The sequence below is a fragment of the Podarcis filfolensis genome, assembly GCF_964270895.1.
Source record: "Podarcis filfolensis genome assembly, chromosome: 10".
NCBI classification, from domain to species: Eukaryota; Metazoa; Chordata; class Lepidosauria; order Squamata; family Lacertidae; genus Podarcis; species Podarcis filfolensis.
Window position 1 is genome coordinate 42,829,938 of NC_139612.1, and position 17,674 is coordinate 42,847,611.

General features: G+C 44.8%; 1 protein-coding gene across 2 annotated transcripts; it reads right to left on the reverse strand.

Moving 5' to 3' along the window:
* Positions 1 to 8,816: 8,816 nt before the first annotated feature.
* HEBP1 (heme binding protein 1) lies at positions 8,817 to 17,302 on the reverse strand. Of its 2 annotated transcripts, none has more exons than XM_083573868.1 (4): positions 16,850 to 17,302; positions 12,737 to 12,878; positions 12,390 to 12,570; positions 8,817 to 10,511 (listed from the first exon to the last, which is right to left on the reverse strand). In XM_083573868.1, the coding sequence occupies exons 1-4, from the start codon at positions 16,877 to 16,879 to the stop codon at positions 10,340 to 10,342; spliced, it is 525 nt and encodes a 174-aa protein (XP_083429994.1). In that variant the 5' UTR covers positions 16,880 to 17,302; the 3' UTR covers positions 8,817 to 10,339. The 2 variants fall into 2 exon arrangements, with proteins under 2 accessions (XP_083429994.1, XP_083429995.1); XM_083573869.1 differs by having other exon boundaries at positions 12,737 to 12,869; positions 16,850 to 16,982.
* Positions 17,303 to 17,674: the final 372 nt, after the last annotated feature.

The window sequence follows — 17,674 nt, forward strand, 5'->3', positions numbered from 1 at the left end:
ATGGTCAGGGGTCCCTTTACCTTTACCTTAGTCAAGGCATAAAACATTATGCATTATGTGGAGAATGTGGATATAAATTCTTTTGTCCCACAGGAGTGGCAAGGATCCTAATTGCTAAGAACTGGAAAAAAGAAACTGTGCCAACAAAAAAGGAATGGTAAGACAAACTGTTAGAGTATATTGAACTGGCTAGATTGAGAGAGGCAATTAGAGATCACACTAGACAAGAGTTTCAAAAAGCAGAGAATACTTCACAAAACAGTGCCCTAAAATACATACCTGGACTTGTTTCAATTAATGCCTGCAGGAGACTTTGTGGATATTTAAGTTATAATTAGAAAAATCTTAATAATTATTCGTAAAGGAAACAGTTTATAAGAAGTAAATAAGGAGGCCAGATACAGGATAAAGGAAGTCTTTTATTTGGTTATTTGTATTGTTGTATGTTAAGCTCATTGTATGTTATGTTCACGTTTAATGAGGGTGGATTTGTGCATTGGGGGGTGGGGGTTTATGTTATGTTGTAAATAAAATTCCAATTTTTTTTTTTTAAAGAAATTCTTTTGTCCCTCCCTCATATGACCAGAACTCAGGGACATCAAATGAAGCTGAATGCTAGAAGGTTCTAGACAGATGAAAGAACAGCTATGGAACTCATTCCCACAAGAGGTAGTCGTGATGGCTTTAAAAGAGGATCAGACACATTCATGGAGAAGGCTGTCAATAGCTGCTAGCCATGATGACGATGTTCTGCCATGAAGCAGTACACCTCTGAAAACCAGTGGCTGGGAATCACAAATGGGAAGAGTGCTGTTGCTCTTGGGTCTTGATTGCAGGCTTTCCATAGGTTATCTGTGTTAGGTTTCTGTTTGTGCCACTGGTGCAGTGCTTAGAGTCACAGGACTCTGTTTACATTCCAGGAATTAAGCCACTATGAGAACAGACTGGCATTAGATGGGCGTTTGGTTGGCTCCATCAGGCTCTTTTTATGTTGACTTTTTGGCACCAGGTAAGTCTGGTCAGGGAGATAAAATCCTGGTGGACTTCAGAAGTGCCACCTCCCTCTCTTTTGCTCTTGTACAAAGTGACCACTGGACACAACTGGGTCCTCCTTGCCTCACTGAACCAAAGCTTCCTAACTGACAGCCTGTGTGGTGCAGTGGTTAGAGTGTTGGGACTCAGCTACATTAGTCAAGAAACGGCGTTTTGAATGCGTTATAAACATGTGACACCAGATGACACCAGAGAGCAAAAAAATGTTTAGGCGCTTGTCCATAGCATTTTTTCCTTTTGTTATAATGATTTAATTTCTGACATATTTATTGTGGGGTTTAAATCCCCTCTCATCCACAAAGCTCACTGGGTGATCTTGGGTCAGTCACTGCCTCTCAGCTTTATTATTATTATTATTATTATTATTATTATTATTATTATGTTCTCCTTCTCCTCATTTAATCCCGCACAACAACCCTGTGAGGTAGGTTAGGCTGAGAGGCAGCGACTGGCATCCAAGGTCACTGAGTGAGCTCCATGGCTGAGGATTCGAACCCTGATCTCTGCCTCTCAATATAATTTACCTCACAGGGTTGTGGAGGGGATTAAATGATACCAGGGAGAACTATGTACACCACCTTGAACTCCTTGGAGAAAAAGGTGGGATATAAATGCAAAATTCAGTTAATGATAATGTGTATGGTTATTTGTCGCTATAAAAGGTAATATATTATATAAATAAATCACTGCCCCGAGCAGAGCTCTTGCTGCTTTTTGAAACTGAAAAGTTGAACTGTAATGTCGCATTAACCTACTTGTGTGAGCTTTATGGAACATTTAATTATACCTCGGTTAAATGATGTTACATTTTTGGAGAAGGGATTTCAACTGTCCATTAGAGGTTGATTTAGAAAGAGCTTCCCTTACCATGCTTGCCAGAAAGAGGATTTAAGAAATTTTCAATCTTTGATTAAAGCAGTAGAGTCTGTAGGGCCCAAGCTGCAGCAAAACAGCAACCCCAAACCTGACACACATCACATTTCTTCCCCATTTGCATAGGATTTCTTGTTCAGCTTCCTAGAACCTGACCCATCCCAGGGCCTCTTTCATCATCGACAGTATTAGTCTTGCCAACCTTGCATTTCATCAAAAAGGTGATTTAGCGCTATTTAAATAAGAGGATGTTTCAGTGACTTACTCATACAGAAAATATGGAACAGCTGCAGATGGGTAGTAGGGAGAGGACTGTTTCCAAGCTTTATAGGATTATTTCTGTAAATAATGGGATAGAATAATAAACTATAGCATATACACACAAAAGTAAAGGTGCTCAGCTGATTTTTGTACCCCCAGAAATGAGGGAATCAACCACAGTTTATGCTTACTGTTCCCAGAAGTCCTTAGTGCAGGAGTAGCCAACATGGTGCCCTCCCGATAGCCATTGGGATGATGGGAGGTGAAGTCCAACATCATCTGGGGGACATCCCGTTTGACTACCTCAGCCTTAGTGCAACCTGATACCTGCACAACACCTAAAAGGCCTCCTTTGAATGTATTCTCCCTCCCTCCATCTTAAGACTCCTATAAGATGCAGCCAAAGGAGACTTTATAATCAGCCTGATATTTTTTCTCTCCTTTTTGCTTGGTTTACCATCTTGTGTGAGGGAAGAGTTCTGGAGAATACAAAGTTTGCACCCTGTTTCACAATAAAGGCATTGCCTGAATACGGGCTGTATTTTATGCAGACAGAAGGCGTAGAATTAATTCTTCTATACCCTGCTAAAAATCAAATAAGAGTTTACACAGGCTGATGTCTTCAAGCAGGAGAGCCTGAAGGATTAGAGAACAAAAATTCAGTAATACCACGACCCGTTCAACACAATGTGTTTCATTTTGCGATAAGCAGAAAGGTTATGAATGGGCTGACAAAAATGGTTTGTTGCTGGCTCGAAAACTCGGCAAAGATGGAGTACCCAGATGCACAGCATTCCATCTATTTCTGTCAAGGACGCCATTGTTACCAATGATCCTGATACAATAAATTAGGTTTTTGAACAGCTTTATAGTAGCTGTTATACATCTCTGGCTACTTACAGTCCAGTTAGAACCAAAATGCTTGGAGATAGATGTACTTGAAATGCTCTTTCTGAAGAGCAAGCAGATGCACTTGATAACCCTATTGCAGAAGAGAAATTGCTGTGGCTACAGCTCCGGTCGGGTTACAGTCCAGCAACCCTTGAGGCAGCTTTCCAAAACCAAAGCGACCATGAAAATCGATCAACCCAGGCACAAATCTACTCAGCTGTCCTTTACCCCAGTAACCGAGCAAGAATGGAAATGATGAAAGCATTCCACCTGGTTGGCTAGTCCCTCTTTCAGCAGCAAAGCTTCCCCATCTGATTGGAAGACGCAGAGAGTCACCTCTTAAGAACATTTAATTTCGTGTTCCCTAAATGCTTCCCTTATCCATCAATTATGAAGGGTTGATTAAGTTGATTGATGACACGGAGAGCAAGCCTAGGAACAAATACTGTGACTGCAAAGAAGAGCAACTGACAGTCTAATCCTGAGCATGTTTACCAAGAAGCTCAGCCTGAGCAACTTGATGTCAATTCCCAATTGTCCTAAATGTTCAGCAGTGCTTGATTAAGGCCATTGTCCATAATGAAGAGGACAGCCTTTGTAACTTATCCAATATCAAAATAAGCTCCAATAAACAAGAGGGGAAGACAACAGAAACAGCCTTTGGAAGGCACAGCCCATTCCTGCTACTCCCCAGAGGAGGGGGAGACGAGTCGGGGTGATATGTGACCCCTTACTGAGGGGAACAGAGGCAGCAGTGTATGGAGGAAACAGGACGTCACGGGAGCTGTGCTGTCTTCTGGGTGCAAAGATTCACAATGTGATAGAGAAGTTGCCAAGTCTTATAAAGCCCAGTGACCACTACTCCTTCTTTCTGATTCATGTGGGTTCAAATAATGCTGCCACACATAGTCTGCAACACATAAATAAATAAATAATAAACCTTTATTTCCACTACACCACCTATGTGCAGTGAAATTAAATGAGCCCCCCCCCATATATATAACAAGGGACTATGAGACACTGGGCAGGGAGCTGAAGAGACTTGGGGTGCAGGTAGTATTTTCATCACTTCTTTCTGTTGAAGGTCGAGGCTCAAGAGGAGAGAGGAAAATATTTGAGGTAAACCACTGGCTGCACAGGTGGTGTCGCTGGGAAAGGTGTAGTTTATTGGATCATGGTCTCCGCTTCCATGAGGTAGGACTTCTGGCGAGAGATGGGCTGCACCTCACAGCAGTTGGCAAGAATGTGTTTGCCAAGAGTCTTGAGAATTTGATCAGGAGAGCTTTAAGTGAGATATTGAGGGGGAGGGAGAAAACAATACAAACGACAAAAGAGTACTTGTTAATGGTTCCCTGTCATCCTGGATAAAAGTGTCAAGCAGGGTTCTGTTCTGGGCCCGTTGTTGTTCAACATATTTATAAATGACTTGGATGAAGGAATTGAGGGGATGCCCATCAAATGTGCAGATGACACCAAACTGGGAGGGGTAGCTAATGCCGCAGAAGACAGAATCATAATTCAAAATGATCTTAACAGATTGGATAACTGGGCACAAGCTAACAAAATGAATTTCAATAGGGACAAATGTAAAGTTCTGCACTTAGGCAGAAAGAACCAGATGCGCAAATATAGGATGAGGGACACCTGGCTTACTAGCAGTACATGCGAAAAGAACATAGGAGTTTTGGTGGACCACAAGCTTAACATGAGTCAACAGTGTGATTCAGCAGCAAAAAAGCTAATGCTATTCTAGGCTGCATCAACAAAAGTATAGTGTCCAGTTCAAGGGAAGTGATAGTACCACTCTATTCTGCCTTAGTTAGACCTCACTAAGATGGATGTTGACAAGCTGAAACATGTGCAGAGGAGGGGAATCAAGATGATCAAGGGTCTGGAAACTAAGCCTTATTAGGAGTGCTTGAAGGAGCTGGGTATGTTTAACCTGGAAAAGAGGAGATATGATAGCCATCTTCATATATCTTAAGGGCTGTCACATGGAGGAGGGAGCATGCTTGTTCTCTCCTTCTCTGGAGAGTAGGACTCAAACCAATGGCTTCAAGTTGCAAGAACGAAGATTCTGACTGAACATTCGGAAAAACTTTCAGACATTAATAACTATTCAGCTGTGGAACAGACTCCCACGAGAGGTGGTGGACTCTCCTTCCTTGGAGTTTTTTAAGCAGAGGTTGGATGGCCATCTGTCATCTGTCAGCTTTAGCTGAGATTCCTGAATTGCAGGGGGTTGGACTAGATGACCTTGGGGTCCCTTCCAATTCTAGTAAAGGTAAAGGGACCCCTGACCATTAGGTCCAGTCGTGACCGACTCTGGGGTTGCAGCGCTCATCTCGCTTTATTGGCCGAGGGAGCCGGCGTACAGCTTCCGGGTCATGTGGCCAGCATGACTAAGCCGCTTCTGGCGAACCAGAGCAGCGCATGGAAATGCCGTTTACCTTCCCGCTGGAGCGGTCGGTACCTATTGATCTACTTGCACTTTGACGTGCTTTCGAACTGCTAGGTTGGCAGGAGCAGGGACCGAACAACGGGAGCTCACCCCGTCACAGGGATTTGAACCGCCAACCTTCTGATCAGCAAGTCCTAGGCTCTGTGGTTTAACGCACAGCGCCACCTGTGTCCCTCTTCCGACTCTAAGATTCTATTATTTTAACCGTTTCTTCCCAAGCAGATCAGGAGGAGGGGAAGGTCTGGTCTTTCTGTGCCATATAAGGACAGCAAAAGGGATTTAACCTAGTGTGATGATCCGGGGTGAGGGGCGGAGGATGCTGCAAAGCAGAGGATGTACTCAGATATTGACCATGTTCATCCCCATTGCATAAGCCCAACCTGTGCAATCCCTGGCCTGCGTGTGTTTTACAAGCCTAAATGTGTGGAGCCAAAGGCCCTGCCTCTTTTCTGTTCTACGTTTTGTTTTGTTTTACATCAGCACCACTTGCTTAGGGAACCAAAAAGGGATGGGAGAAGCTGCACATTCTCTAGCGAGGCTTTTTGTTGTGTTTGCATAAGAGCTGTGCAAAGGTTGTGAGGAAGGCAGAGGCTTATTGCAGTGACGAATTCTAGTAAATCCCCACCTTCACACCATAAGGGCACAGACGTAGCAGCAAAGAACAGAAGCACATTGTAGACAAAAGCCAGTTGTTTCTTCTCTCCAGGGAAATCTAAAAATGTAAGAATAGTTCAGATGAATCGTGCAGGGGTTCATCTAGCATTCTGTTTCTAGGCATGGCCAATCAAATGCTTCCTGGGAGTCCATGAGCAGGTCAAGGAAGCAACAGTCCTTCTCCATTGTTTGCATCCTCCCAGAAGCTGGGATTTTGAAGATGCTGCTGCTGGAACAAGGAAGTGCCATTTAGCTATCCTGGTTGTTAGCCACAAATAGATTTACCCCCCAAGAAATGTTTTTATAATCTTGCTTTAAAGCTAGTGGCTATCACCATACCCTGTGGCAGTGAATTCCATAATTATGCGTAGTTAGAAGAAATTTGCCTTTTTAGCCTTTCTGAACCTGTTATCAATCAATTTAAATCAGGGGTCAGCAACCTTTTTCAGCCGCGGGCCGGTCCACCGACCCTCAGACCATGTGGTGGGCCAGACTATATTTTGGGGGGAAATATGAATGAATTCCTATGCCCCACAAATAACCCAGAGATGCATTTTAAATAAAAGCACACATTCTACTCATGTAAAAACACCAGGCAGGCCCCACAAATAACCCAGACGTGCATTTTAAATAGAAGGACACATTCTGCTCATGTAAAAACATGCTGATTCCCGGACCGTCCACGGGCCGGATTTAGAAGGTGATTGGGCTGCATCCAGCCCCCAGGCCTTAGGTTGCCTACCCCTGATTTACATGGATGGTGACCACAGTTTTTGGTGTTTCTCGCTTCTGCCTAGAGTATTAGAAGCACGCACTGCATCATATAAGCTCAGTGTTTTAGGATAGTCCTTTGCCAGATGCACATATCCATTCAGAACAGGTGTTCACACAATGGAGGAACTCGCTCCTCTGCTATGGAAAATGAATGATAGGTGCTAATTAACTAGGTGTAATAGCTCTACGGAGCTCCATTGTTGAAAAAATACTTTACAATTAAACTGTAATCTTCCATCTTCAAACAAAGGAGGACAAATTATTCAGAAGCGAGCCAGGCACTGGAAATATCAGGAGCCAGAGAATTCCTGCCAATCTACATATTGTAACAAGGTAGTGAACATAATTTGCATTGAAATAACATGAGCATGGTGGGTGCCAACCTGCTGCAGGAGGACATGTTGCTCATGTTTTGTGACATGTGAGGAAAGATCAGTGCACGCTAATGACCTTGGAGAAAAGTAACACAGAGATGCTAAGGCTGCCATGTTACTTAGGGATACTCATGCTTTTCTGTGCTTATAATATGAGGCAGTGCAGAGTGCTGGCCCTTGCAGCAACCACTCCCAGCTCCCATCAGGTTGTTCAGAGTTCAATCAATCAATTTCCTTTATTCGACCGATAGTCAGAGTTGTTCAGAGTTCTGACTGGCTGGACCATGTATCAGTAACAAAGCCATTATTGGCCTCACAGATCAGCTTTTTCAAAAATAATAATAATAATCTACAAGCACATATGAAGGGGTAGTGCTCTCTCTCTCTCTCTCTCTCTCTCTCTCTCTCTCTCTCTCTGTGTGTGTGTGTGTGTGTGTGTGTGTAAGATAAAATTCTAGACTGGATTTTCAGCCAGTGAAGCAAATACAACAACTTATAGTGAAGCAATGATGGGGAGAAGCAGAATTCAAACCATAGGAGAAAAATCTGCTCCTGGAGGGGGATATGTTTGCATACAGCCTTAATTATGTGCTGAATGAAAAGTGCTTCCTTTTCACCTGATCCTGATCCTAAAAGCAATGCCTTCAGGTATGAGAATGCTCCCCCAAACAGTATCCTACAGACTAAGATGGCAACAGCTTTGAGATTTCCCTCCTTATTTATTTAATTAAAGTCTTTTTTACTCTACTCGTCTTCAGGCCATATATCTTCAGGTGAAATACTAAGTGTGTCACATTAGAAGTTAAGTTGCGAGTTGGATTCACTTCAAGGCATGCAGGCAGTGGGGAAGAAAGAACCAATTCTTGAAGATAGCTGTGCCACAACGAGATAGAGAAGTTTGTAGGGCTGGTCCCAGATGATTTTCCCAAGACAGTGCCTCCTGTGGCACATATAGAAGTCAGCCTGACTGACAGCTGAACCTTACTTCAACTCTGGCAACAGGGCAGCATTCTGTTGGGTAGCAAGCTAGCTTAGGAAACCTGAGGCACACACAGAGCTCTACCTTCCAACAGAGGGGGAATAGTCTGGGGGATCTGAAGATGAACATCTGCTCTTCTATCCCTCCAATTTCTTCTACCTAATGTTTTGGCTGGCCCTGGAAGCCGAAGTGCAGTGAGGTTTCTGCTTTCTGCTGTGTCTCCTAATATCTGGAAAGGAACCTTTTGCATTTCCTCTGGGACTGAAGTGCACGGCTTTCCTCTCCACCAGAACTCCATGCATCACACTGCTGCTGCGCCCCGTCTGACATTCCACTGCAGAAACCTTGTCACCCGCAAACAGAGATGTCAAAGGAATGCATATGTGCACCACCTCAGGTTTCAAGTTGTCGCTTTGGCACTAATTTTGGACACCTAAACTATTAGTTTGTTCCACAAAATTATACTTCTGATGGATGCAGTTACACCCTCAAAACATGTGTTTTATATTTGTTTTTATTATTATTTTAAAAATGTGCTTAATAACAGCCCTTCATATCCATATTTAGGTAGAAAATTGCACAGTTCTTCAGAAGCTGAAAGGCTTTGGCAAAAGGGTGGGTGATCCATTAAGACATCTCAGCAAGCATTCCAGGAAACAAAGAGTTATAAGGTACAAAGTGATCCAGGGCTTAAATGCAGTAGTCAGATCATAGCTTGGACTGAGGTCCTTCATCCTTCAGTCTGAGGTGAGCCTCTCGCTTCAAAAGGGGGGAATAAAAAGTAATGCAGAGCAAAGGTCTCCATTAGAGCACTATATGGGGATACCATACCCTCCAACATTGCTCAGATGAAAATAAGATCATTTATCACTCCCACCCCAACTGACCCTCCTTGAGCCCCCATTTTTCCTCTCCCTGCTCCTGCAGAGCATTTTCTATCAGAAGAATGGTGAGTGCCACCACCACTAGACCAATGGAAGACGTCACACATGCATTCCATCATCCTGAGAAAACTCGTCAATTCCAATTTTAGTTTATTTTATTCTTTGGCAGATTTACGAAAAGAAAGATGACTTCTCCAGGTACCTTCTAACCATATGAATCCATGATTGTAAAAGGAGACTGAAGTTAAGAAAAGCTTAGGCATTTCCAAATAAATAGGCTGTTGGCATTTAGACACAACCTAAAGATGTACTTGCCCCAAATGCCTTTCCAATGCCACATGAGCCTTACCTAATGACACAATGGCAGCTGGTGATAGTTGCTGTTGCCAGTGATGCAGCTTCTACTAATTCTAATGCAAACATGGCTCCAAGGACAAGAACATCCATTTCAGGGGTTTGTGTACTGCACTGTCAGTGTACCTTACTTGAAAGCAGCCTCTAGGGTTGACTTGGACTAAGGATAGAAATTAACTCCCAAGTCAGATGAGTGTAACAGGCTGACAGTGCTGCAGGAAATACCAATCTGTTAACAGGTGCCAGTTTTACTGGCTTGTAAGTACAGCTGTCTTATTATCCCTCTGGACAACTTTGGGAGAGATCTAGCTGACATTGTTGAGGTCACAACCAAAGGACAGTAGGAACATGCAAACTCAGACTAAGGACCTTTCCCCCTATTACTGATACAGTTTTTATTTAGATTCTGAACTAAGGGGGGATAGTAGAATGGGAACAGCCTATCAACAATGAGGTAAACTTGTTTTGGTGTCAGAAAAAACCCTCCGCTGATTTACGGTATTTATTTTTGGGTTCACTCAATGCTTTTTGAGTGCATTTCTCTTTATTAATGGTATTTTACTTCTGCTATTCTGTTTTGGATGGGAAACAGCCCAAGAAATGCAACTCATGGCTTATGAAAGAAAGCAGCAAAGCTGGAACAACCTTTGATAAAAAGCAATATGCTCAAAACATGCTGGGTAAATTTCAAAACACACATCAGCTTTCTATAGCACCTGTGGATATTTTCCTCCTTCTTCCACCTTCCCCAATTGGGGTATCTTTCTTGTTTTTGGACTGCTCACTTCTTCCGCAGTGAAACCTCATGGCGATTCCCGAAGGATTTGTTTTGGGGATCATAGCTGCTGAAAATATATAGCTCTTTGTGGTCAGCTTTCTCAGTTCCTACTGCAGATCTCAGCTGAGCTGCATAATTCTTATAGTTCTCTCCTTTGGCATTGCCATGAAATGTCCTAGGAACAAAGAAAAAACAAGAGAACAATAAAAACAAATGGAAAAATTAGAGGGTGGTGTGTAGACCAGTCCCTGAGTGTAATTGCAGAAGAGGAAAAAGAATAATCCAAGCAGAGTTTTTAAATTAGATTTGTTAGATTTGCAAGTGCCCTTCTGTAGTGTGCCCCAGAAGCAGATCTCAAGGCAAAGCAGGTGGCAGATTTCAAGTGCCATTAGAGGTGGCCAAGCAGGAAATAAGACAGATCTGGCCCATGGGATACAACGCACTGGGATGTTCTCATGCACAAGCCCTACTGAAAGGAAGGAGAGTTGCATAAGAGCATCATTGTGCTCCTGTTCATTTCTAAGTTGCGTCCTCAGCAGAAAGTTGAGCAGAATGGTACTGGGTTCCCTTCAACACAGATAACACCTTAAATATGTTCACAATGGCTCAATCAGAAGAGCATCTAAAATGGTTACTGTGTGTGAAGAAACGAAACAAAAAAGACTGTACAACCACATCCGTTAACACACTCCCCCCCTTTTTTTTTACATTTTTGTTTTCATGGGACTTTGGTAAAAGAGGATCAAATTCTATTTGCCCAGGTGTCAGTCATGGTTAGAATCAATATGTGTCTTTAGTGGCAATTTCCAGAGATGTCAGTCAAGGGAACCTCATCTACCATAATAGCATAAAGAGTGGTTGTGGTTAAGGCAACTGCCACAAAGGGAAATTTGCTCCCAAAGCCCAACATGACATTTTGTGCCAGACATTTAGAATGAACAACAGAAGCCTCCTCTTCATATTCCCCTCGCTGCGCCTGGAGAATTAGAGTGGATTCCCAGTCCCCTTGCGTTGACAAAGAGAGGCTTACTTTTTGAAATGTGGTCCTTGACAGCCGACTTCATCGCAGGAATTGCAATAAAGTTTTGCTTTCCCTTGACACCAGAGTGACACCCAAAGGCCATTTGGGCTGAATGATCTGCTGTATCGCCCCCCCCCCCTCGGGAAGTGAGTGTGCATAAACATGCTCGCCAACTGAAAGTGGCAGGCCAAATTCATTCAAGATCTCTCAGCTTGGTTCAAAGGAACTGACACATCAGAAATGACAGGCTATCAATTCTCGATATATCTGTTTGGGCTACTAATGGATTTAGCACTCTAGACATTGATGGACAGCTGCTGTATAACATCTTACTGGCTCAGAGCCGTAGCTCAACTAAAAGAGTTTCTAGGCCTCAGCCTTGGGTATTTGAAAGTCAGGGTTCTCGCAGAATGGGGGACACCTCCCCCAGGGATGTATGAGCAGCTTTAAAGGAAGACAGAAGCTAACATTCAACCACAAAGCCTAGTGTTTGGGTACATATTTTGACTGGGACAACTGCCAAACTACAGACCCATCCTGCTCTCATTCTCCCTAGTGTTGCTAACAGAAATAGCATTCTGAGCATGATGATTCAGAGTCACTCTAACAGGGCATTCCTAAATATCTAGTACTAATGTGTACTGCCACTGTATTCCGGAAGATCGTTTGAGTTCTGAAACTTTCGAGTTCCAAGATGCGGCTTCGGGTTGGTTGCAAGAGCTTCTTGCACTCAAGCAGAAGCTGTGTTGGACGTTCGAGTTCTGAAGAATGTTTGAAAACTGGAACACTTCCTTCCAGGTTTTCGGCATTTGGGAACTGAAATGTTCGGCAACGGAGCCGTTCAAGTTCCGAGGTTTGACTGTAACTGCTAGGCATTGGGTGTGTGGGTGCGTGGTCAATATCACAACATGTTGAGAGGGGACGTGTAAACTCTCATGGCCAATGGTTAGTGATGATGGGAGTTGTGGCACAACAAGACCTGGAGGGAACCAGGTTGGCTTTAGAGTTACACAACCGGCTTAAGAAACCTACATGAAGAAAACAGCTGTTTCCCCTCTCTGTTCAATCTGGATGCTCTTATCAGCGGGTGAAGGAGGACTGGCCTGGAACTGGCTTGGAATCTGTAGCGAGACTTTCACCTTCAGCTGCGGTGACCCATCATCCGCAAGCAATGCAGTGATACACACTGGATCTACCACACTCATCTTAGCCCCTGAAAAAGAAATGCAGATCAAAGACTCCACTTTTCTGAGACACTCACAAAATGACAAATATGAACAAATACATGTTCATGTTGTCTTTCCCCCCAAGGATTAGATAATGAACAATTAAGCAGCTGAATTAAGGTGGATGTGAAGAAGGTATCTAAAGCTTTTCACCTTGGTTGTTGCTTCCTTCAAAGTATTTATATAGTTTTGCCACAGCTTCAAGACAGGCAGCATCAAATGTTTCTCCATTGTGCTCGATAGTAGCAAACTTTCCTGCTTCGTATTCTTTTTCCTCATAGTTCGGCTTCTTTTCCTCATGGGAACACAAAAGTTAGATAATAAATTCCTTGACAGACGCAACCCATGCATGCCTTCACGAGGCAAAGTTGATTCCTGTAGCACCCCTTAAACAGCCCTGCTATTCAAAGACCAGCTATCCCTTCAAGGAATAGAACAGATGCTGAAAGTATGGCTGTAGCATTCAAAATGTAGACTTCATTTAACTAGAACAACATTGCGCACTTTGTACTTTAGCCTGTATTTAGTATCATTTAGTGAGGAGAAAGCACATATCTGAAGCTCATTCATTGGGATGTGTGTGTGGAATGCTCATCCAATTGGCAGATGACACCAAACTGAGAGGGGTAGTTAGTGCCACAGAGGACTGTATGTATCAGGATTCAACATGACACTACCCTAACAGATTGGTGAACTGGGCCCAAACTAACAAAATGAATTTCAATAGGGACCTAGGCAGGAAGAACCAGATGCACAAATACAAGATGGGGGGACACCTGCTTGCCGTGAGTACATGTGAAAAAAAATCTTAGTAGACCACAAGCTCAACAGTGTGATTCGACAGCAAAAAAGCAATGCTATTCTAGGCTGTATCAACAAAAGTATAGTGTCCAGTTCAAGGGAAATGATAGTACCACTCTATTCTGCCTTGGTTAGACCACACTTGGAATACTGTGTCCAGTTCTGGGCACCACAATTTAAGATGGATGTTGACAAGCTGAAACATGTGCAGAGGATGGCAACCAAGATGATCAAGGGTCTGGAAACTAAGCCTTGAAGGACTTGAAGGAGTTGGGTATGTTTAGTCTAGAAAAGAGGAGACTGAGCAGAGATATGATAGCCATCTTCAAATAAGTATACAGTATGTGGAAATTTAACTGGTGAGCCAATTGCAGCATTGGAGAGGCAGAGAAAAGGGAGATGAAATTTTCATTGGGACCATGAAGTGGTATTGGGGAAAAAGTACTTCTGTACACAAGTTCTCTTTTGGCGCCCAGAACTTCCCTACTCCAATAAAAAAGTAGGGGGGGGGAGGATCCAATTGCCAAAGCAAAAGAAATGCATGGGAGAAGGGAACTTAAAATCCCCCTCAAGACTGAGCCAAGACATTTTACTGTCTGAGGCATCTTTTCCCTGTTCCAGTTATTCAAGTTGACTGGACTGGCAGTGAAGGCAGCAGGCCAGATTAGGGGCCCCAGAAGAGGATGTGTGCCAAAAAAAGGAAGCAGGAGGAACAACCAGGAGCTACTGGCCCCTAGAATCTGCCGCCTGATCATGCTGCCCAATGGTAGGGCTGGCCGTGTCTCCTTTCCATGCTTGACCTGCCCACAGCCCCTCTCCCCAAGGTACTCTTCTCTTAGGCAGGTTCAGTTTGGTATTCTGACTACATCTGAGGGGAAACTGCATGGGCAGAGGAGTTATGCAGAGATCAGCTGCACACAGACCTTGGTTCGAGGAAGGTTCTGCAGTGCAAATCCACACACCCCTTTTGTTTTTACAAATACACCTCCCATTTCCACATGACTGGGGCAGTGCCATGTTTACACACACAGAACAACTTCAAACCTGTCTAGCGTGGCTTTATGCCTCACTCTGATCTACCACACAGGGCACTGCAAAGCTAAACCAGCAGCCTAAATTCTTTGCAGGAAGGATGGGATGCAAACGGTAACAAATAAGTGGCAGATAAGAACATGCAAATTAACGCAGAACAGAGTGCTGGGAGAAAACACTGCCAGCTGTGAAACAGCAGGTGACTGGCATTCTTTCCTTCGGGGAAGGAAGAGTTATGACCTTGGGTAGCCATAACGCAGCTTGATCTAATACCACATGCCACAGAGCACCGGCACTGGGATGTTCACACTCTTCAGTCTGCAATTAGTTTCATACAGGGAAGACAAAATGCACATTATAAAACAAACCATTTCATTTCTACTGAATGGCTGTGGCCACAAGGCCACCCCAGGGAGCTATAAGGGATTTAAGATATGCATTTTGCCATAAGTACGCCGTGTAAAATGCTACACACAAATAGCAAGATTTCTCCACAGATAATTGTGAATAATTCCCTCCCCCCCCCCACCTAAGTGTCACACAACTCCACTCCCTTAACAGCATTTCCTAGGGTAGAGAAGTGATATACTGTGAGGTGTATTTCCACCTTGGTTTTTTTTTTAGTGAGGGTTTTGTGTTTTACCCATCTGCATGACACACAAAATTTGACAGGTGCTGTCTGTCCAGCCCTACATTTCTGTGCTGAAAAAACAAGCACTGTTTATATTTCCATTAAAAAAGGGGGCCTGACAGCAGCCATGATATCAAAGGTCCTTGCTACTGGCTGCATAGGGGCAGGGAGCTCCTGGGATGAGCGAATCAGCAAAAAGATGCAAAAGTGTCAGGGATGTCTCAGTGAAAAAACGCACACAAAGACTGTAGACTCTCTCTGGAAGATGGGCATGTTGGTATCTTTTGGAAGGGGGGATTTATCCCTTCCCAGAAGAGAAGGCCTCAAGATGGGTTGCTAATTCAAATCTCTGTGGCATGTGATTCAAGAGGGGTACCTCCTGTAAGGGCTGCTGGCATAATAAGAACAGAGGAGCAGGCTGGCCCATCTAGTCCAGCATCGTCTTCTCACAGTGTCAACCAGATGCCTGCAAGCAGGATCTGAGTGCAACAGCAACTCCCTCCTCCTATGTTTTCCAGCAACTGGTATTCAGAAGCTTTACTGCCTCAAACAGTGGAGGCAGAACTCTCTGATCCTTTTTTCTTTTCTTTTCTTGATGCCACCGGCGCTGTGGGTTAAACCACAGAGCCTAGGATTTGCCGATCAGAAGGTTGGCGGTTCGAATCCCCGCAACGGGGTGAGCTCCCGTTGCTCGGTCCCTGCTCCTGCCAACCTAGCAGTTCGAGAGCATGTCAAAGTGCAAGTAGATAAATAGGTACCGCTCCGGCGGGAAGGTAAACAGCATTTCTGTGCGCTGCTCTGGTTCGCCAGAAGCAGCTTAGTCATGCTGGCCACATGACCCGGAAGCTGTACGCAGGCTCCCTCAGCCAGTAAAGCGAGATAAGTGCCGCAACCCCAGAGTCGGCCATGACTGGACCTAATGGTCAGGGGTCCCTTTACCTTTTAAGTTGGTTGACACTGCTACATGTTGGGGGAACAAAAATCCACAGAAACTTTGTCTCTGTGTGATGAAGTCATTTCTTCCATCTGTTGGTAGAGCATGAGACTCTTAATCTCAGGGTTGTGAGTTCGAGCCCCACGTTGGGCAAAAGATTCCTTCATGATTGCAGGGGGTTGGACTAGATTACCCTTGTGGTCCCTTCCTACAATTCTATGATTCCATGAACTTCAGCTTCATTGGGTAGTCCCGAGTTCTAGTATTATGAGATGTCTCCCTATCCACTTCTTAATTATAGAACTGTAGAATTGGAAGGGTCGTCCATTCCACCTGCCTGCAATTGAAGGAATCTCAGCTAATCCGAGGGCCTTCCTGGTGTTTTTGTATGTATGGTGTTTTTGTTCGTGGTGTTTTTGTTTTGTATGTCGACCCCCGCCTGTCATCCTGGAATGGTCTCCCATCCAGATCCTGACCAAACCCAGTCCTGCTTAGCTTTCCAACAATGTGGCTGCGTTAGTTGCCAAGTTCACAGACCGGGACATGTTTCCACAGGCCCTTGTGTGGCGCACGCCTCGGATCGCAAGGCGCTTCGTGAGGCATTCCTAGAAGCAAATAAATGAATGCACCAAAAGTTCATTGGCAAGCGAAGCGAAGCCACCACGTGAGAGTGACGTGGGTCAAAAGAAGCCGTCTAGCTGCTAGCAGCAGCCAGTGGCAGACCTTCTACAAAGCCAAGCTGCGCTCGACCAGCCTCAGATCCAGGCGGGAGGCGGGTAGCAGCTCCACTTCGTCGCCCCTCTCCGGAGGGCGAGGCGAGCGACCCCCAACCCCGCCTCCTCTCCGAGACCGGGCTTCTCCCTCCTACCTGCCTCGTCCTGGTGGGATTTCCAAACATGCTGTGCTTTTGGACGGGTCAACGCCGCGCAGCAGGCTGTCCGCTCGATCGGGGCTCTAGTATTTATGCAGTGAGAGCGGCAGCCCTTTTCCTACCCGGTTGCTCAAGAACGGAAAGCGGGCGGGAGAGGCGCGGCAGCGGGGTGCGCATCTTTTGCCCAAGGGCGAAGCGCAGCTGCCCTTGGAGAGAGAGGGTGGGATGTGGAGTGGGGGTTGCCCAGGGCGGGGGAGAAACGAAGGCCGCCAAGCTTTCTTTGTCCATTGCTGTGCTCCTGTGCCATTACTATTAGCAGCAGCTTGGCAGGCAGAAATAAAGCGGGTAAAGCTTCTCCTGGCGCAACAGTAGGGGTGACAGGGTAGGACGAGGACGCCCCGGAGATCAAAGTTCAAATCCCCGCTCAGACATGTAGCCCAACCTCGGGCTGGCCATAGTCCCTGAGCCAACCTGGCAGGGTTGTTGTGAAGATCAAAGCAGGAGGGCAAAGAGTATGTAAATGTAATAACTATAATTAATATTATTATTTATTACAATTAATAAAAAAAACCTGAAACGGTGGTGGAAAGGAGCTCCGATTTCGGAGCAGGATCCAATTCAAAAGCTGACAGGTAGGGGGTGACCTGATGGCTATGATCTCCCTCCCCTGTCAGAGACAGTATGCTGGGAGTCGCAGGAGGGGAGAGTGCTGTTGCCTGCTAGGTCTTGCTTGTGGGCTTCCCACAGGTATCTGGTTGGCCACTGTAAGAAGAGGATGCTGGACTAGATGGGCCTGATCCAGCAGACTCTTCTTATGTTCTC